The sequence below is a fragment of the Syngnathus typhle genome, linkage group LG13 (assembly GCF_033458585.1).
Source record: "Syngnathus typhle isolate RoL2023-S1 ecotype Sweden linkage group LG13, RoL_Styp_1.0, whole genome shotgun sequence".
NCBI classification, from domain to species: Eukaryota; Metazoa; Chordata; class Actinopteri; order Syngnathiformes; family Syngnathidae; genus Syngnathus; species Syngnathus typhle.
Genome location: NC_083750.1, coordinates 9,062,276 through 9,082,973, shown reverse-complemented (window position 1 = coordinate 9,082,973; position 20,698 = coordinate 9,062,276). Strand labels below are relative to the sequence as shown.

Genomic DNA, 20,698 nt, shown 5'->3' with positions numbered 1-20,698 from the left:
GGAGAGTTTTCAGTGCATCAGGACCTAATCTGTTTTTGTGCCCGTCAGCAACTGGCCCGGATTACGGCCCTTATCGCCGTCAGCATTATTACTCGCATCGGATTACAAGGCGACGCAAGCGCGCACAGGTGGCCAGAGAGGTCTTGAAAAGACAAAGCGCTTCTTTATTCATCCGAGCAAAATTGTGAAAAGGACAAGCTGGCTTGTTTGCAAGTTACTTCAGACGTAAGCTCGTGCTGTCTCCGCCTCCGACCTGGGTGAAGCCTTGTACACCTTGGCTGCAGAACTGCTGCCGTAACCGCTGCATCACAGCAAAGAAAAAAACGGGGGAAAAGCTCATTTAAAAGGTGTCATTTGAAAAGCTAACCCTGTGTTGAAACCCTACCCCGGTCTTAAACCCCCTCACTAAGCCTGTCTGGAAGCCCGCCGAACGTGCGACTATTTGCGTCATACATACCTTTTGTGGGCAGCGGGCGACCCCCTCCTGCAGGCGGTGCACAGCAAGCCGCCCCCTAGCACGGCGAGGCAGGCGGCCCCCCAGCCCAGGTAGAGGCCCACGCCCATCTCGAACCTGCAAGATGAAAACGCACGCTAACGACACTTGATGTGATGTGAGGTGCTGAGATGAGGCGAGACGACTGACTTGACGCCCACGTAGAGCGGGTTGTAGAAGTCCTGCACCACCATGTTGGCGTACCACGACACCGCCGTCAGGCAGCAAAGACCTGTGAGCAGGAAGGGAGGGGGGGGGGGGGTTGTTTGGCGTTAGGGAAAGGTCAATCAAGAACTAGCGGCGGAATCGGCGTCTCGTCTGTCGAAGCCCAATGGACACAAAGCAACGGCATGTTTGAGTGAGCACTAACTCAAAGCTTTTGGGATGTTTGTCGACCAAATGATGACATACAAAGAGATTGAAAGCTTTGGACGGCTCGAAACACGGCTCACCAGCCAGGATGCTGAGGATGCCTCCGGTGACGGCCATCTTAGCCTTGGAGGCGTCCCCGGCGGAGCCGATCTTGATGCACTTGAGGCCCAGCAGAGAAACCACCATGGACCCCAAACCCAGCAGCAAAGACACGATCATCAAGGCGCGGCATGCCTGGACGTGACCTGCGCCAAAAACAATCACCGGCTTAGCGCCATGATGAAAAGAGGAAAGAACAGAAGCAAAGAATGAAGACTGATGGAAGAAAAAAATGGAGGCTTGCCAATTAAAGTGGAATGAAGGCCAAGTGATGAAGAAAATGGAAGAAGGCAGGCCAAAGACGACGTCATGAAGGCAAAAAGGGTGAAAGGGGAAGAAGAACTAGAAGTGTGGGAGCAAAGCAAACAGAAAGTGCTCATCAGCCAGTTAATGATTGCACACTATCATCATAAAAATGGCCGCCACACCTCTTTACGAGCTGCCGAACACAGCTCGATGAAGTCGGTCTTCTCGTCTACACTAAGCAATGCTTAAGCCCCTTCCCGCTGAGCCGCCAAGGCGGGAAATCTCGTCAGAGTGGGCCGGGTTTCCTTCAAAATGGCAAATGTCGGCCCAACTGTATTTAGCTATTTATGTTCAACATTCCCTTGCGACAAGAAAAGTACACACAAACATCTGGCAACCGACCGTTTGGTCAACATTTACAACCACAAGGCAACATTTGCCGCCTTCCAAAACACTTGGTCGCCCCCTAGTGGCAAAGGAGCCAACGAAAAAGAAATGAAAGCTGCAGTCTGGAGAAAGAGAAATGAAGTCAAAGAAGAATAAATGATGACAAAAGATGAAGAGAATAAAGAAGGAAAAGGAGCGCCAACGACAGAGCAAAGCAAGGTTCAAAAAAGAAGAAGAAGAAACGAAGGCTAATGACGCAGCCTTCACGGTAATGGAGAACTCGAGCAAAAAGCAAAGGGCATTTGAAGGCCAGTGAAGAACGGATGAAGGCTCGACAAGTAGGAAAGGCGTCAAAGCGACGACGACGGCTGGGCCATCTACCGGGAAGCGAGAGCAAGGACTCAAAGTCCCTGCACTCGGCGATGCCAGCGCTGTTCTCGGCACACGAGTGCCACAGGTTCTCAAACTGCCGCTGCGAGATGATGACGCTCCCTGACACGGTGGAGATCTTCCAGTAGTCGTTGGCCAGCGCCGCGCCCGTCAGCAGCCAGCTCAGCAGGCTCATGACGAAGCCCGTCGCCTCCACCGCCGTAGACATGCTCGTCGTTTGCCGACAACGCTCAGCAAAAAGAAGAATAGCCGAGACAGAGAGCAAGTTGACCAAGTAACGCACAATGCCAATAGTCGTGGAGGCGCCAAGAGACTTTGCCCTCTGTCGGGGGCCATAAAGTGCACGGCCCCGCCCCGCAGTATCGATTGCCACAGCAGTGCCGCGCCCTCAATTGCGTCCCGAGCCCTCCGAGGGCAAGGGCGGCGGAACGGAAGCACAAATGAAAGCAAACGGAGGACGTCACGGCAAATCCAGGCAAACGGAAGATGTCAAGGCTCAAGAAGGAAGGAAGATGGAAAGCAACAATCCCAAGTACATAAAAGCCAAAGAAGAATCAAAGGCTACACATGAGAAGACAACGGAGCTCGTAAAGGCTGAAGAAGATCTCAGATAAGAATGAAGAAGTACGCTACCTGGGGTAAAGAACATGTGGCTCAAGCCTTGACAAGGACCAGGACTCAGATGAGAAGATAACCAAAGAAGGCTCCAAAGGAAACCTGTGAAGGCAAAGCAGGATTGTCTGAGAGGCAAAATGAGAAGAGGTGGCAAGTTAAGACAATGAAGGGGTGAAAGAAGGAAGGAGGGCTGTTATTTCCAGAAGAGGACCAACATGACGATCCAGGGCCATTTGCCTCCACAAAAAGCACTGTTGAAAATCAGGCCGCACATGGTCATTCTTTTGGGGGGAAAAAAAGCCTGACTATACATAGCCTTTGTATTTCCTGCAAAATGATTATCAGCAGGAACCCATCAATTGCCAGGTGCCGCTCAAACTGTTACGCCTAATAGGAAGGGCACTGATGATGATGACACGTCGCTCGCAGGGCGGAAGTCACGGTTCAACCGGTTCCTGCCGCACCGGCGACCCGTTTTAAGAATGCCGCAACCTGTTCGGCGGCTTCACACGTCGCTGGAGTCTCGTCGCTGCAGTGTTATTGCTGGACTATCCTCGCCGGAGTGTCGGCACAGAGGCCGCCGTGCGTCCCATGGGCTGCTCGGGATGAAGACCAGCGCGCCCGGCACCTTTTCCGCTCTGCTGGTCTTCGGCTGTGAGTAGGGCAAACGGGGACAAAGTGTGGTTGGGTGGAGCGGTCGCAGTTTTTAAGCTTTGAAAATGCTACTTTGGCTTCATCCGCAACACGGCGTGACCTTTTGTGTCGGAGTGGCCAACTTTTGACGGCCGACTAGCGGGCGAGCAATCAAGGAACGTCGGTCACATCATCGTCAACATCGACGTCTTTTACCTCTTCTTCAGATGTTTGGAGTGCGCTGCCGCCGCCGAGCCATGTGACCATGGATTCGGTCAACTTGAAACACATGCTTCGGTGGCACCCCGCGAAGGCGCCGTGCGCTACGCCGCTGCTCTACTCAGTGCAGTTCCAAGGGTGTGTCACGTTTTGCTTTGTACATATGCTGTAGCCCGGGACGCTACATTGGGGCCCACTGTCTCACGTTCCAAAGCGTGGGCGTACGAGCAAAAGCTTCCGCTGAACGCCGAACCAAAACGCTCTTGGCTCCTGACGACTCGATGGGCGACATTCCCGAACGTGCTGTCAACATGAGTCTGTTAAGTAATTTGACTTCAAAGAGAAAAGCTAAGATGGAAAAACAAAGCAAAACACATTTGATTGACACAATAACAACGCAAATGGTGGAGCTATTTTCCCCAAATTAACGACGAAAAAGCCAAAGTGAGATGAAAACAATTATGAAGTTTGCCTGTTTTGTTTGTGCCCCCGCGCGCAGCGAGTTTGAGGCGACAGTCCGGGCCGGAATCTGGTTGAACTCAACCAATTGTCAAGACGTGACGCGCACGTACTGCGACCAGACTTTGGACCTGGGCTCCGACTCGGACTACAATATCCGTGTGCGAGTGCGCTGCGCCTCGAAAACGTCGGCGTGGGCGAGGCTCTCGCCGCCCTTCAACAGGAGGGACAGTAAGGCTCAAGCGTGCTAACCAAAGCTCTCACTTTGCACGCAAGGCTCCAAATCAGCCCTTTTGCCGTACACCTTGAACAAGAAAGAACAAGAATGATGAGCTTCATTTGCGCCGATTCTCATTTTCACTGAGGGATAAGGCGGAGAAGCCGCGCTAAATGCTAAGCTCGCGTGTTTTACTAGGGCAGTGCTTCTCAAATAGTGGGGCGCGCCCCCCTTGGGGGGCGCGGTGCTATTCCTGGGGGGGCGCGTGTGACCCTGGGGAACAGGCTTTTTTTTGGCAGTACTAGAATAAAGTGTAATTGCACGTTTACTACAGCAGGGGGCAGTGGCGCTCTCATTGTTACTTCTGTCACGTTTGCGACAGTGCAACATTTTACGACTTACAAGACAAGTTAGGATAGTCACGGTGGGGAGGGGGGGCGCGAATAGTTTTCTTCTTGCTAGGGGGGGGCGTAACAGAAAATAATTGAGAAGCACTGTACTAGGGTGACCAGACGTCCTCTTTTTCCCGGACATGTCCTACTTTTGAACCCTAAAAAAGATTTTGAAATCGGCCGGGATTTTGTGGGACTGTCTCAAACATAATACAAATCAATTTATCACAAAGTTGCTCTTCAAAAAAAGTTGCCAATGGCAAAAGAAAAAGAATATTTGGAGCCTTGCCTGCGCGCCGTGGATGCACTCATCGATGTCCCTCTGCGTTTTCAGCCGTGCTTACTGCGCCCCTGATGAAGGTGTCAACAGTGGGTGACGGCCTCCTGGTGTTCTTTGAGGAAGCCCCGCCCACGGCGTCCCTCGAAGTGGAGGTACGCCAGAGCGGTGACGCCCTGCACCAGGTCAGCCTCGCCTTCACCCCGAATGCGTCAAGTGGCCGTTTTCACCGTCAATGGTGGCCCGCAGGCTCTCGTGTTCGCCATCATGGCTGAGGAGAAGCTGCTGCACGTCGCCGACCTGCGGGAAGAGTCGGTGTACTGCGTCCGGGCGCGTGTGCTGCTCAAACAACTGCGCAGCCGAAATAGCCAAGAGCAATGTGTGCGGGTCACAGGTATAATGTGGTGAATTCTCTTCGATGGTCAGCTGGTCTTCCAAACAAGATGGTGAAAAAGTGGCTGGCTTGGGGAAGGAAAACTTCAGTCACACATGGCTGATTGGGGAAAGATTTTATTCAACCGATGTCAGAGAGAAGTGTCTCGCGCCCTAGCCAAGATGTCGAGTCCCTTTGTCTACTCTCGTCCTAAACCTTATACTCTTGCGCTTCCCTCCACGCGGGAGCGCGCAGATGGGGCTGTTGGCTGACCTATGACCCCGCAGTTGCCTCCTCAGCTCTACATCATGTGTATCTTAGCAGTCGTTAATGGAAGCCAGATGTGTCTGGCGCCAACGAGTCTACCTTCCTGGACCAAGCCCCAAACAATACCACACGAACCTGACCCGAACATGCCCTGGTCGTACTTAGGCTTACTAGTGAGATATACATTGCATGATACCAGAATAAAAATTCACAACATACCCCCCTGCCGGGGTACCACAAGTGCCCCGGCAACAACTCAACACGAAAAGACATCGGTACATCCAAAAACCTTCCCCCAACCATTTTATGGTTTTCGTCTACAATTTGGACCTATTTGTCTCATCCTAAATCATGCTCAAGGCATGCTACTTAAGGTTACATTAACTAGGAAAGCTCAACCTAATTTAATAGCAAATTTCTCCCTGACAGCAATCTGAGGCCTCTCAGGAACCACATTTGACCAAGATCGAATCCCCCAACCCCATTAACTGATTGACGCCGTCCGCACACCCCCCTTCGGTAATATATCACCAACGCCATCAATTTGGAGAGGAAAAGTTTGCTGTGGCCCGTTAGAAGCCCCAAAAAGCTGCCGGACCGCCGTCGAAAAAACCTCGCCAATCTAATGACGAGGAAAAAGAGGGAGGCCCATTCTACACCCCCGGAGGCGCCTCTCGCCTGGCGAGAGTCAGGTGAAGGGAGCTCCGGCACACACCACATTTCACAAAGCGTAGCATGAGCCCTAAACACAGCAACAAGCAGAACCATGACCCTCAAATACAGATCGCTCAACATGCAACGTCGTATCGTAAACATGCCACGGGGCAAGCAAATGAGGTCACATAATAAAGTAAACATCATGGCAAAAAACACAGATGTAACACAGTGAGGTATATAAAAACAAATCGTCAAAGCATGCAAGAACATTAAACCCGTCGTTGCGCTGCCCCCCTTGCATGCACAAGTACGTGCAGATATGAAATCCAGTCCATTGATCCGTCAGTGGAAAATAGCACTAGTAGTAGACGGCACCGTCCCGGGCCGGCTGTCCGTTCAGTGTCCTCCTGTTGCTTATGATGGCCGTTGAATCCCGTGCAAGGCCCCGGTCAGCACCCAGGCGACCTATGACAAGCTAAAGCTACTGTCTGTATCAAGTGACGTTAACAGTGCAAACATGTGAAGTCATAATGGCAAAAGCCGCAGCCCAGGCCGGACGTCCTTCCGGCCCCGACGGCCACCGCTGGCAGGGCAACACAACCCGATAGCTCCAGTGTTTCCAGCCCCCTCAAATAATTATTTGGCGGTGATGGGGCAACGAGGAAAAAGCTGTGTCAATCGTCTCATCGAAATCTCATCAGAACGCCCGAGGGCTCCCGACACCTACCCCTCGTTTCCAGAGGCCCACGCGGTCCCTGAAACAAACAAACAAACAAACAAACAAACAAGCAAACAAACAAGCAAACACTCCAGGACTCATTCCCCTCATTTCTCGTCGTGCCGACAGCGTTGCTAGCTCCCCCCAGTCACAATGTAAATTCTACCTGTTCCTGGTAGCCTTTCCTGTCGCAGATGTCCCTGTCTCAATCACACCGTCATCTTTCTGAAGTCCCGTCAGTCATGTCACTTCAGCCGCTCTTTTTCCCGTCCAAATACTATTTGTCACCCCCAAATTCCTTCTTCAGTCTAAAGATGTGTAGCATTCTCAAACCGGTACCCCTCACAATACTGTAGTTTCCTAGGTCTGTACCTTTATGTATCTGTGCCTTATGTTTGAGCCACCTCACTGTTCAAACCAGTCATCATTCTGAAACAACGCTCACGTAATCTTTTCAAAACGGTACAGCCACTCAAATCCTTTCTGTATTCGTTATGCAAACTACTCGTCCTAAAATGTATAATTAAACCTTTGCCCTGTAATAGCAGCTTTAATGCAGTCACGCGTTCAGAAATTTCCCCCTTCCTTGTCTCTGGCCCCGTCGTCCTCTGACATTCAATGACCTTCCAAACTTTTGTCGTGTACTGTGCCACTGTCCATTCCCAAATCACTGTATGATTTGTCCTTCGTACTTTGTCATTGAAAAACCTTAAACCTTATTGTCACTAAATTGTTACCACGCTTCGCATCCATTCCAGGCTGTTGTCCCCCGTTAACTCCCTTTCTTTCGAGATGCTTCTTCCGCTCCTTCCGTCACTGCTAGTTGAATTCTGGTGTGTCCTGTTAAAGCTTAAAAACAAGTGAATTTGGAAAAAAACTTTGTATATCACAATTACAAATTGAAACCTACTCACCCCCTTTCTGTTTTACCACTCCCCCCTTTTGACACATTCACCCAATGTGTCATTACGTATCAAAAGGAACCTGCAAAGCGTCCCCTCTCATCACCACACTCATTGTAGCCAGGCCCACGGAACCTCTAGCTTCCATCTGGGCCCCGGGACCGTCACCCCAAGTCTCTGAAACTTGACTGTCCACCACACACTCGGCAACACAAACAAAAATCAGCGCACTCCTGTCAGTGAGCTTGTAGCCCTGCTGACAGCGGACACTTGTACACACAAAAACAGACATCAAGTATCAAAACAAAAACAGTCATAAAATGAATCCTGGCGCTCGGGGATCCTGTCCTGAAAACCATGTAATCAACAAGTTCATTATAAAAACCAAAAGGGCAAGGGTTAAAATATTCTTGTAAATTCAACACAAACGTTCCACGAACGCAATCGACAACCTGCAAGAACGAAAACAAGTTACGCAAGCAGCGCGCAATCCGCTCCTTGGCTGGCGGCCGTTGCTGCTGCTGCAAAAAATCAAGTCACACAGAAAACCAAAGCAGAGCTCGCTCATGTCGCAAGCAAGCTCAAGCGTCAAACATTTGGTCACTGTCCACCTAGTCCGTCACCCCGTTGGGTGAGCTCAAGGTCGTCACACGTCAAATGGTCCAAAGTCTTGATGTTCAATACTAGTTCTGTCTTGTCTGACCATATCACTGAAACGGGCCTTCTCCATCGAACCGTTTGGTTGTCGATGGTGCCCCTGATTGATCATTGAACCATGGTTCCGATCAGAACTCATCACTTACCAGTTCCAGTCCCTCCGATCTGTACCACCCCTTCAGGTGAGAGGAATTTTATCCTCAACGGCAAACACATCATCCCAACTTCAGACCTCTCTGGCCAATCATACTGCGCACACACAGCCGTAGATGATCCCATGCGCACTCACCCATCCACACACTCACAGACACACTCATCCGTCTCTATCACTCAGCTCTCCCCCCAAACCAAGCAAAGTTAGTATGTTAGTGTGTAGGCAAATATTGACTCCTAATAGTGACTCTTCACATTCGGACATACTCGTCAACATGACCTATTATAAAATCTCCAATTCAATTTTCCATAAACTCGCCCATCAGATTCATCGCAAATTGTCATATATGTCTATCTGAGGGACTAACTGTGGGACCCGCGTTTTGAGGGAGCCTCCATACCCTCGTATTGGTCCTACAAACTCGATCTCTATTACTTATGTTAATTAAATTCAATAAAGATGGGTCAGACTATTCTCTCTGGCTTTTTACGTCATCGTTTGGCTCTCCCCCTTTTTCCCCGTTGTCTTGCTCAAAACTGTTTCTCAGTCTGCTTCTCTTTATTGCCCCTCTTGGCGAGTCTCACTCCCCCCCTTTTTCTTTTCTTCCTCTTCCTAAAACTCCTGCCTGTCACACCATCCAACACCTCTCCCTACTTCCTTGTGGTCGCCTATCACCACTCCTCACTCGCGCGGCCTGCCCCCCTTCTGCAAAGCTGCAGCTCCACACAGGGAGCGCCGAGCCCTCTCCCTCGAATGAGCAGTTTTTAATGTAATTCACGTCATTGCTGTCCAGATCTTCTATCCTCAATCTCCCTTGCTGCCACTTCCTGTTAAAATGCCAAAATACTCCCGTTCCTACTTGCTCTAATCCGATCTTTGACAATGGAGTTTGCCCTTATTAAACCTTCGAATATCTATGTCCTCCTATTATCTTCGCCTCCACCTCTTAGTAGTTCTTTTGACAGAATCTCCTATTGGTAACCCTACAGCGGACTGTTTAGCACATAATCCCTTACTTCGCTCTCCTGCTTCTACATTGCCGTGTGGGTGCAGTTGAATTTGAGCCCTATCTCAGTCATTATCTTGTTACCTGTGGCCTTGTGCGACTCCTATGCATGAATGTGTGAAAGTCAAAAATTTAACGGATCCAACTTTCTGACTACCCAACCTCCACTATGGTGCAACAAACTTCTATCGTATTGAGTAGGTACATCGAGCGTCCTAGCTTCCTCTCGGCTGAATCCACTTTAGTCTAGATGTCTTATTCTAAAATTTATCTAACTCGATTTCTACTTCTTATGTCTGGTGAGCCAAAACATCAGATCTCGCACCTGTTTCTCACCGTTTTAGCCTACTGGTTTTATTCAAATCTGTTCAATCTCTGACCATGATGCTTCTCTCTGTAGCTCTACACATTATTCAATTTTTTATCAAATCTCCTCAGTTCTGTCAAACCCAGTGCACAATGAAGCTCCTGTCCACTCTAACCCAAGCCCCACGAGGTCTTAGCACCGCCAGGAGTGCGATTTGGCCGTCGGACATTTCAAGTCCATATCTTCTGCCGCACCTCACCCTCTCAAGATGGTGTCCTTTTGTCGTTGCTTCAGAGCCAACACATCCATCACTCTCGAATGAGTCCATTGTTCAAATGTCCATTTTTTCTTCAACATTGTGAGTTCCTCCACTTCTCACTGTCTTTTCTCGTCTCCGAGGATGTTGTCTATCCTCCGGAGTGTACTTGCCCCCTCCAAGCACAACAACAGTCTTACTTTGTCCTTGCCAAAGGTCAAAGGTGCCTCAAAGCCAGGCACCGTCTTGTAGTCGTCCGCGGCTGCAGGCGGAGTCTCGGGGTCGAGTTTTCAGGGATCCTGGCACTGAGAGAGACAGACTGGGACATCAAACTTGTAAGACTATCTCCAAATGTAGCTGCTGCCCTCCATTCACTAGTAACGTTTGTTTACCAAAAGTCGAATTCTCCTAGTAACAGCAATGTCGTATTTTTATTGTAAGTCCTGCAACTCATCCTATTGTCGAGCTACGTTTTGTCTATAGTTTCAATTTAATGGGACAGTACATTGTGTCTTCAGTATCATTATTCAAAATTAACTCCGAGGTCTGCGTCCCACAACTAGCCCTGATCTATGTCTTGATCTCTCACGCGTTATTACCTGTGTCATGCTTGCTCAAAAATGCGACTTAGAATATGTGCTGTGAATTTCCAATCTCCTCGATCAAAGTGGATCCCGCTTCTCAGCTCTCCTCTCTCATGCTCCTGTTAGCCTGCAATTGTTCAAATCAAAAATGTTATTGTCTTTTAACTGTCTTTCTGTTGAACCTCTAAGTCTCTCGTGTTGCTAACTTATCTCCTCCAGGAAATGATTTAAAGGGTGTTAAAGAAAGGACCAATAGATTACTCCCAATATCTCCTCATTATTTACGAGTTAGCCCCCCTTTCTTCTCTCACTCCCTCTTTCTATCTGTCTCTGGCCGCATTTGTGGCGTCCTGACGTAAATTAGTGAAGAATTTGGGGGCAGCGCTCCACGAAGCTTTTCCTCAGACGACCTGGGAGTTCTGTCCGTGTCTCTTTGTCCTCTGGGAGGAGACGTGCGCGTGCACCGTCTCGTATTTGTTATGCAAACAGGAGAAATAGCAATCTCGTTCAAGTTAACGTAATCACTCACTTTCTCATTAGTTGTCAGATGGACTAGGGGCGCTGGCCGCCCTCAACAGGCTCCCTCTTAATTTACGAGCGAACCCCCCTTTCCTCACTGTCTCCCCCCACCTATCGGTCCTGGGCCGAATGTGTGGCGTCCTGCCACAAATCACTGCTGCCACGGCCCAACTCCTTTCTTAAGACACACAGGTACACAAACATTAGTATTTTAGTGAGTATTGCAAGCATGTCTCTCTCTTGCCTGTTTGCAAACTGTTCAACATTAGTGCCAGTGAAGTTTCAGTTTCAATCATGCACGTTCGTTGTTAATCATGCACCCTTCGCTCATCCACATTCGATCTCCCCTCGTCATGTCTCAGTTCTCATCGACATTGACCTCTACCGGGGGGACCCAGCCTCGCCTTTGCGGGCTCCTCGGCACAGCGCCCTCGGACAAGGGGGGGGGTCAGCGTACCAATGTTGACTCCACGGGCTGGCCAGGCCCGCGCGTCTCGCCGGCCCCCACCTTTGCCGACAGAGCACCATTCCGCGCCTTGGAGCACCCAGGGCCCCCTCCTTTCTTCTCTCACTGCCGTCTCCCATGCGTGTGCACATAAACGCACACACACCGAGCGCGCACACAACCGCACATGCACACACCCATCCGCGCGCACGCACACCCCATACACCAAGCGCGCACACCGCTTAGACGAACGACGACAACTGACAGAAACTTTACAGACATTACGCACAACATAGAACACAGACAAAGGGATTCGAATCCATCTCTCATGTAGCTTCTCACTAACCGCTTCCATGCGGTTTGGTCATTCTGTGTCTTCTTACCGTGCGCAGGTGCACGTACAAACATGCCCTTTGCACTTCTTGTCTTTGTTTCCCCTAAGAGCGCTTTGCATTTCCCCTTATACTGCAGATTTTTAACTTCAGTGTGCACACAAATTACTTTTTTACATGGTATACCAAAATTAACCCCCCTGAGGCCTCTTTTTTCCACGTTTTCCAATTTCTATCGGCTGCCCACTCCTCCGCTCTGCCAATTGCGGTCTGCTGCAAGCCGTAAATTTTATCAGACTTTGACAGGAGTGTGTGCTATTACAGTGCGCCTCGCCAATCGGAATCGGACCGTGACGACTTGGGTACAACCGCAGCGCACCGGTTCACCCCGGTAAGTTGCCCGAAGAGTGTCTCTCTAAGCGGCTAACGCACCAGCTGTCAGCCGGGGGAACCTTGCAACCCGCACAAACTCCTAATCTGATCAGTGCTCAAATAACGTGGTCTGCGCGCATCATCCTTCTCGGCACCCTGGTCCCAGACCCAGCCGGTAATTTTCCCACATTCGTTCACACGGTTACGGATGCCAAGGCTGCCCATTCCTCCGCTTTGCCAATTGCGGTCTGCAGCACGCCTCCCTTTTTCGTGCGACCTATATATAGAGACAAATGCCCCCACCGAACATCTCAACCACATTAGTGTGATCTCAACTACATTGCGTGTGATCTCAACGTCCCAGCACGACCCCGGGAATTATGCCTCCGGTGGCTTGGTGGTGCCCGTCTCTTGTCGCACACAGTGTTCAATCGTACCTGTGTTTCCGCCTCAATCACACAGCTAAAATTTCCATCCTCCATCGGATCTGTAGCCAAAACAAAGTCCACGTTTTATGGGACTTTCTATTATTCTTCTCTCGTGACAGCCGATCAGCGATGTCCCAGACATCCTGTCCTGTTTCACGTGCCCTCTCTCGGAGCATTTTCTTTCTCATTCATCATTCACACCAGACATGTCACTCACACTGTTGTGCACATTCCCCATTAAGTTTTATGCTATTTTCCCATTTTTATTTGCCTTTTTTCTTTTTTCTATTTTTATTGAACATTTTCATTTTTCTATTGGGGCTACTCCCCCCTTTCAAACTCCACATCTCGTCGACATCCAGCTAGGGGAGACCAATCCCCCCCCCTTTTTGCCAGCCACTGGCACACCAGGCCCGTTAACTGTCCCGCTTAGGAGCCACTCCATCCCCCCCCACACCAGGCACGAGCACATTGCGATACTGTGAGTGAAAGCTTCTCACCTCAAACTCAGCCTGCCGGCCGGACGCTCGATGCTCGCACCCAGGCGGGCGAGGGCTCCCCGAAGGACAAGAGAACTGTTCGTGACGCCAAAATTGTGGTGAATTCTCTTCGATGGTCAGCTGGTCTTCCAAACAAGATGGTGAAAAAGTGGCTGGCTTGGGGAAGGAAAACTTCAGTCACACATGGCTGATTGGGGAAAGATTTTATTCAACCGATGTCAGAGAGAAGTGTCTCGCGCCCTAGCCAAGATGTCGAGTCCCTTTGTCTACTCTCGTCCTAAACCTTATACTCTTGCGCTTCCCTCCACGCGGGAGCGCGCAGATGGGGCTGTTGGCTGACCTATGACCCCGCAGTTGCCTCCTCAGCTCTACATCATGTGTATCTTAGCAGTCGTTAATGGAAGCCAGATGTGTCTGGCGCCAACGAGTCTACCTTCCTGGACCAAGCCCCAAACAATACCACACGAACCTGACCCGAACATGCCCTGGTCGTACTTAGGCTTACTAGTGAGATATACATTGCATGATACCAGAATAAAAATTCACAACAATAACATGTGAAAGATTGATCAAATGTGGCTCAATTGGACTCACCCTCCTTTCCCGACAGGTCCCCAAGCCAACTGGGGGGGTCCCGCTACGGCCGTGCTGACGCTGCTTCTCATGGCGGGCGTCGCCTTTGCCACCCTCTGGTGCGCGGTGCAGTGCCGCACCCGCCCCCACTCCTCCAAGGAGTCGCCGCACCCCCGTTTGCTGGTCAGTTGGATGGACGTCCGCTCATGCAAATGATGATAATCATGATGATGAGGATTAATGACAATGAGGAAGAGGACAATTATGATAAGATGATTAGATTTACATAGACAGCATAGGTTTACGGTTGGCTCCAAAGCCGACACCACTGATGGCTCTCTTCTCGTGTCTCCGGCAGCTGCTCGGTGGGCCGGCGCCCGCCATGCCGAGCCAACCCGAGGAGGTATGCACAGACATGCGCGTGGTGCCCAAGGACCGGCGCCTCTAACCGGGCCACAACCCTCACGGATGTCAAGAGTGGACACGTTGGACCTTCATGGCTTCCTTCATAGCAGTATTTCCCCTGCATGCGGACGTAGATACTGTTGCATGATTGGGGGGTGGGGGGCTTATGCTAAACTGGAAGCTTCAGGAGATCAAGGAGAGACCATGGAAAGTTGGCAAATGTCGTTTTGGTTGAGGCGCACGTCACGAAAACACAAGACGAGGCTTGGGTGGATATGACATTTATTTGTCATAAGGAATGTCAATGGATCGGAGCCACTTTGCAAACAAATTGCCAACTTGCAACGAGAACATCTGCTGCTGTAACCAAGTGGACCTCCAAGCAAAACAATCCATCCTCAATACTAGTTTTTGGCTCTCATATAACTGACACAATTTTTTTTTGACCTAACCAGAGAGAAAAAAATGGTTGTCTTCATCATGGCAAATATTTGTTTACACTTTTTACAGACTTTTCTTAGCAACTGTACGAGTCGTATTGCTATTTGGTCATCACTATATTCCTTGACTTGCAATTTCAACTTCAGTTTGTTGTCAAAAACAAAGACGCAGCGGGGCCTTGGGTTGCGAGTTTACGTGTCAGAAAAATGCCTCTCGGTTATCTTGGACCTTGACGTAGAGTTCAACCAAATGCCATTGTTTTTGGCACATTGCATCAAGCCAACGCTGCTCTTTGTTCTGCTCCTGTCTTGGCCACCTGGGAGCGGGCCTTCACTCCCCTCCCTTGTTCTACGCAGAAAATAAAAAATATATGACTCGTCTTTGGTTTCTCTGACGTTTTGCAGCAAACTCTAGCTTGGAGTGGGATTAAAAGACAAAACGAAAGAAAAATCAGCCCAAATGCCTGCTGGCGTCTCCAAAGACTTCCGAGTTGGCTCACTCGCAACCCGAGGCAGACAAAGACATGCAAAAGTGACGAGGAAGTGATACAACATCGATGTGAATTTCACAGTCAAAACGGCCCCTGAGGGAAACCACGGCTCCATAAAATGAGTTGCACCCCCCCCCCCCGAGGAGTTCAAAACATTAATATTTTCAAGTTATATAAAAAAATATTCAAATTAGAGGAAACAAGTTAGAAAACATTTTAAGTGTAACATCTTGACCTAGCGTTTGCCAAAAGCGGGCCGGTTCCAACGGTCCAGTCCCATTTGGAGGCCGTGGAGAAGAAAGCGTTAGCGAGGGGCACTCGAGTCGCCCTTCACCAAGAAGCCCTACGAGGCAAAGGGCCAAACACAAGACGAGAAGGCGGCGCCCACGTCACAAGTGCAGCTCCAGGTGGATGCGGTGCTCCAGGACAGCGATGAGGAGCATGATGCCGAAGCCCAGCAGGATACCGGCGTTCTGCAGCAGGAAGTAGCCGCAGTGGCCAAAACCGTGCTCGCCGCCGCCGTTGTTGTGCAACATCTCTGGCACCTGGAGCATGGCCACATCACCACCAAAATTCTCATTTCCCTTCCACCCGATCGCGGCGGCAGATGCACAGACTTGAAAAATAAAGTGCCACGTTCGGCCCGCGGTCACTCACCATGTCCACCAGCGTCACGTACATGAAGAGGCCGGCGGTGAGGGCGAAGATCCACATGCAGACGTCACCCGCATAGTGGCCAATGAGGATGCCCACCACCATGCCCAGGTAGGCGGTGGTGGCCGATAGCAGGTTGTAGAGGGCGGCCTGCCGCACAGTCATGCCCGCCTTCAGCAGCACAGCAAAGTCGCCTGAGGCAAACAAAGCAGAGGTCAGCGGAGGGATGGAGGTACGCCAACCCCACCCCAGGGCTGAAGGTGGGCAAGCTCACCTAACTCGTGAGGAAGCTCGTGGCAGAAGACGGCCACCGAGGTGCTAAGGCCACTGGACAAACTCTCGCTGAAGGCTGCACCTGTTAATCAACCAACCAATCAATCGATCCTCGATGCCCCGGCCCGGAGGTGGATTTGTGCGTCGCTTGGCCTTTGGAACTATTCTGGCAATGACTTGACTTTCTTTTAACTAACTTTAACTCCCTTGAAGTTTTCTAACTTTTGGGTCGGGGGCTCTTGCGGCCGTCGCATGCTCGGTCACGATGACTGTTAAGTGTGAGGAAAGGGGGCGGTGGCGGCGGCTCACCGATGGCCAGGCCGTCGCTGAAGTTGTGCAAGCCGTCGCCCATGATGACCATCCAGGCCAGCGTGGCCACGCCGGCTTGCTGGAAGTGGTGCTGTGGGTAAGAGTGGCTGTGGCTGTGCGGGTGGTGGTTCTGCGAGTGGTGGTGGTGGAGGATGTGGTGGTAGTCGTGGTGGTGATGGTGCAGGCTGTCCGCCTGGCCCACCGTGTCGTGGAAGTGCGAGTGGCATTTGTTCTCGCAGTCCTCTGCCGTGTAGCCTTCCGCTGCCGCCGCTGCCGCCTCCGACGACTTCTTCAGCATCACCTGTTCCTCCTCGGCCACGCCGTCCTCAAACACCCCGGCGCCGTTGGACTCGGTCTCTGCGGGAGCACCAAAGCGGCGGCTCAAACTGCTTGACGTGTCATCAAAACCCTTTCAGCCAATTTGTCAGGACCGCTCAGACGGACTCACCTTGGCTCGGCTTTGGGTGGCGCTCCATCAGGGCCAGGGGCTTTTCCAGGTTGTCTTTGTTCTTCCGCTCCTGAACGCAACAAAGTCAGAAGTCAGTGATTCCATGAGTCAATTCAAGTCCAATGGGCAGGGGGCTACAGTTTGAGGTTCTTGTCATCATGACGATGTCTCACCCTCTTCTTCCTGTCCTTGTACATTTTTCCCAGCGTGAGGAAGTGCTCGATGAGAAACATCAAGTAGACGCCGCCGAGAGCCGTCAGACCCTTCCACATGCCGTCCAGGTCATCTTCGTTGTGCCCCTCGTGCCCGTAATGCTGGTGGCCCACCTGAGACTGCAAAGCAGGAAGCAAAGCGGCCGTCGGATGCCAATTTGGTGCAACGTGTCCCGAGCGAGGAAGGCCGTCCCTCCGTAGCAGCCGAGCATCCATTTTGGGACCAAATCAGGAGGTGAAAAGGGCGCCTGTGTGCACTCACGTGAGGAATGAGGTGCAGGAAGGCGTCACCGCTGAGCGTGCCCACGGCCAGCGCCACCAGGAAGCTGAGCAGGAAGTTGAAGAAGACCTTGTTCATGAGCGGCATCAGCACCACGCCCACAAGTGACAGCAGGCTGATGACTGTGATGGACAGGAAGCCGCCCAGCCACGCTGATGCACAAGCCACAAATCAGTCTCCGCTCGGAACTGCTCATCTCCCGCCGAGGCCCCCGCAAGTCACCTGCCATGACGCTTTTGCTGCTCTCGCCCCGGTCGTCATGGTGATCGTGGTCACGATGGTCTGAGGAGGAAACCGACATTTCGAATAGCCAGAAGGTGCAAATCGGGGACTAAGGAAAAAGCTGTCGCTGGACCTAAACGCTGCGTGAATAAGTCGATGCGGAACGATACACATGCCTTCATCGAAATCTGGGCCTAATGGATGTGCAGAATGCGGTCAGGTGGTGATGATTCCATTGAGGCTGGCTTACCATGATCCAGGATGCAGGCCCGGGCGTCCATCTGGTGCAGGAGCGCCGGGCAAAGGAAGGCCAGGTCGTCTGGTCCCACGCCACCCTCCTGCGTCATGCCGTGCGACCACAGCAAGCTGGACGCGTTCTGGCACTGAGCAAGCATGACAACAAAATGCAAGGTCACCAGTCTTCGGACACAACAAGAGCACTCAAGTTGATTGCAGAATTCTTTATGACTTTTCCCACGGATCATTCGATCCATTGTGCCACCTCCAAATATGACATGACATCCATGAAGGCAAAATTTGAAAGCGCCACCTCAACATGCTGATGGTCATGATGGTCGTCGTCGTGGTGGTCATGGTGGTCCTCGTGGTGCTCATCGTGCACGTGATGTGCCACCGCGCGCATCTGACGAGCCGCAACCGATCCGGCGGCCCTGAGCTGCTCCTCGCCATCATCCGCGCTCCGCCTTTGCCTCTCTTTGGCGGAGGCCCCCTGCGATTCGTCATGATGGCGGTGCTGCACCGTCACGTTCCTGATGCGGTCCAGGCCCACACTGCGCAAGAGCAGCGTCAGGCCCACCAGGGAGATGCTCCCGTTTTCGCCGTACCTGGAAAAAAAGACGGGTGACCCCTCGTCATATTCTAATGACCAAATGAAAAAAATGTCAACAGATTGACAGATACGGTTTGGCACTATTTTGGAACATTTTCAAATACATGAAAAAAAAAAAAAAAATTAAAAAAAGATTTTTTTGGGACATTTATCTTTTAAAATGTTATACTACAAACTTGATTACTTTGGCATATTTCCAAAAACAAAGCTCCGGCGAGCCCATTTCCAAGGCGGAAGGTGCCCACCTGTCGAACAACGCCTCCAGGTGTCTCTTCTGGTTTTTCTCGGCCAGCTGCACGTCTACAACCGCCGACGAAATGCGTTGGCTGTCAAGGCATTTGGGGGGCCCGACCGAGACATCGTCGGCCGACGGCACCGCCGTCAGGACGAACGTCACGACCTGGACCAGAACCAGGACAGCCCGGATCGTCTCTTGCCGCATCTCTGCGGGACAAACCCAGCATTTAGCCACAACCGCCGACACGGAAGAGTATTAGCGCATACTTGATTTTCCTCCAAGTGTCTCTTCAGAGTAATAACGTGCTGTTCTCCTGAAGAATGAAACTAGGAAACAAGGGGGCTAGGACACACTAAAAGTGAGAGAGGTGGAGACGAGGAAGATATGACGGAAGGAAACGAGATAAGAAAACGAGAGACAAGGAAACTGGGGAGGCTGGGAGACAGGTTGAGAAGTGACAAGGCAGTTAGGAGACAAAGAAACAAGGAGACGAGGAAACGAACCATAACTTCACATTGCAGTTTGACAGACAGAATAAAGATTAACGGGTAATAGATCCTCCAAAAATGTTTCTGGGATGCGATGGGAACATATTTGAGGTTGCAGCGACTGTGTGGAGTCTGGAGCCGCAACGATCAGAATATGGCCAGGACATAAAAAGTAATCAGGGTCATCCGTTCACCTTCAAGTATTTATTGAAATGATCAAAAAGTCAGAAAGTAAAACACCAAATGACATTACTTCCCGATCAGGTATGACAGCTGGGAGATGGAGCAGTGCCTGTTAGTGTTACTGACGCCGAATTGAAGAATAGCGTCCAGTTAGTTAATTTCCGATTCAAAATGTTGTGCTGCTCAATAGTTTCCTCGCAAGACGCTCACACTCACTATGAACACTTTTCAGCACGGACTATGATGGCGTCATGCTTGACGACGGCGGCGTTTCGTCCTTTTCAGGACAAGGACATTTCCACTCATTGCAACAGCCACATCTGTGGTTTTCGGAACATGTGACGCTAAACGTTAGCAAGCCGCATTAGCATCGCGCTAGCGCAGATTAGCGTCGACTACCACCGAGGACGCTTGGGCACGTCACAGCCGGCTGGCAGGGAGAAGAAGCGGATGAGACGGCCTTGATGCCGCGGCCTCCGAACCACGTCAAAATAGGCACCGAATCCGTCGGACGCGTTAAAACCGAGCAGCGTCGACGTCAAAGCGAGCCCACAGTACATAAACACAAGCACGTTGCTTTGTGCGCTCGGCACCAAGTAACCCAGTTCGGTGCCGTGTGCACAAAAGGCGTTCCACCCGGAAACACCGCCGCCGCCGCCATCGCGGCCGCGCCAACGACGAAAGGAGCGGCGTCCACGCGTGGAAAGTCAATTTCACCTTCTTGTTGTCCGTCGTTCTCCTCCCGCGCGGTGCTGCTCGCCCCAAAAGGGTTTTAGAATGGATTCAGTTGTGCCTTTGCTAACTGCGGGAAATCAAATAGACTAGTTAAAGTTGAGGAGCCGTGTGAAGAGGCAGAGTGGGCGGGGCGACGGACAAAGACTCGCTGACAGCGGCTATCTGGATTCTCGTGGCCAATTCAGGATAGGGGAACTGCAGCTCAACCTCCTCGAAGAGCACTGCCAGGACAATTGAGGGCTCCTTTCGGCAGCCCTCTGCTGTGACATGGACATCCACTTTTTATTTAATTGATTTTCATGTTGTATCATTTGTGCCCTCTCTGCATCCATTTCAACCTGGTGATCCTGAAAGGGGGATCCTTCCATCTGTGGTCCCTTCTCAAGGTTTCTCATTTTCCCCCTGCTAGGGGTTTTTAAGTTTTTCCTTGCCCTTTTGGGAGCTTAAGATCAGGGGATGCTTTGAGAATAATTGTCAATTTCTGTCTATGTGAAGCCCTTTGAGACTGCTTGTGATTTAGGGCTATACAAATAAACTTGACTTGACTTGACTTGTGATTGGCCGGTGCCTTGTGTCTTTGAGGTTGCGTGTCAATCATGAACCAACGCGTCCATTTCACAC

General features: G+C 51.0%; 3 protein-coding genes and 1 long non-coding RNA gene across 11 annotated transcripts; 1 reads left to right on the top strand and 3 right to left on the bottom strand.

Annotated features, from left to right (window-relative positions):
* Window positions 1-143: 143 nt before the first annotated feature.
* On the bottom strand, window positions 144-3,160 carry cldn15la (claudin 15-like a). The gene is made up of 6 exons (XM_061295111.1): window positions 3,095-3,160; window positions 1,979-2,704; window positions 946-1,110; window positions 644-725; window positions 458-571; window positions 144-301 (listed from the first exon to the last, which is right to left on the bottom strand). The coding sequence occupies exons 2-6, from the start codon at window positions 2,193-2,195 to the stop codon at window positions 220-222; spliced, it is 660 nt and encodes a 219-aa protein (XP_061151095.1). The 5' UTR covers window positions 2,196-2,704; window positions 3,095-3,160; the 3' UTR covers window positions 144-219.
* On the top strand, window positions 3,122-15,075 carry crfb16 (cytokine receptor family member B16). The gene is made up of 7 exons (XM_061295108.1): window positions 3,122-3,256; window positions 3,463-3,592; window positions 3,954-4,144; window positions 4,857-4,984; window positions 5,049-5,193; window positions 13,887-14,032; window positions 14,208-15,075. The coding sequence occupies exons 1-7, from the start codon at window positions 3,208-3,210 to the stop codon at window positions 14,295-14,297; spliced, it is 879 nt and encodes a 292-aa protein (XP_061151092.1). The 5' UTR covers window positions 3,122-3,207; the 3' UTR covers window positions 14,298-15,075.
* LOC133165446 (uncharacterized) lies at window positions 5,294-13,828 on the bottom strand. Its single transcript, XR_009717601.1, has 2 exons — window positions 7,729-13,828; window positions 5,294-7,663 (listed from the first exon to the last, which is right to left on the bottom strand). It is a non-coding gene; the product is annotated as an uncharacterized LOC133165446 (long non-coding RNA).
* On the bottom strand, window positions 14,520-20,216 carry slc39a6 (solute carrier family 39 member 6). Of its 8 annotated transcripts, none has more exons than XM_061295102.1 (14): window positions 19,742-20,215; window positions 19,559-19,662; window positions 18,938-19,463; window positions 18,679-18,877; window positions 18,134-18,428; window positions 17,834-17,966; window positions 17,584-17,643; window positions 17,344-17,513; window positions 17,043-17,201; window positions 16,870-16,939; window positions 16,422-16,778; window positions 16,114-16,194; window positions 15,843-16,033; window positions 14,520-15,730 (listed from the first exon to the last, which is right to left on the bottom strand). In XM_061295102.1, the coding sequence occupies exons 4-14, from the start codon at window positions 18,873-18,875 to the stop codon at window positions 15,575-15,577; spliced, it is 1,869 nt and encodes a 622-aa protein (XP_061151086.1). In that variant the 5' UTR covers window positions 18,876-18,877; window positions 18,938-19,463; window positions 19,559-19,662; window positions 19,742-20,215; the 3' UTR covers window positions 14,520-15,574. The 8 variants fall into 8 exon arrangements, with proteins under 8 accessions (XP_061151086.1, XP_061151084.1, XP_061151082.1 ...); XM_061295100.1 differs by having other exon boundaries at window positions 19,745-20,215; XM_061295098.1 differs by having other exon boundaries at window positions 19,413-19,463; window positions 19,559-20,215.
* Between the last annotated feature and the right edge of the window lie 482 nt (window positions 20,217-20,698).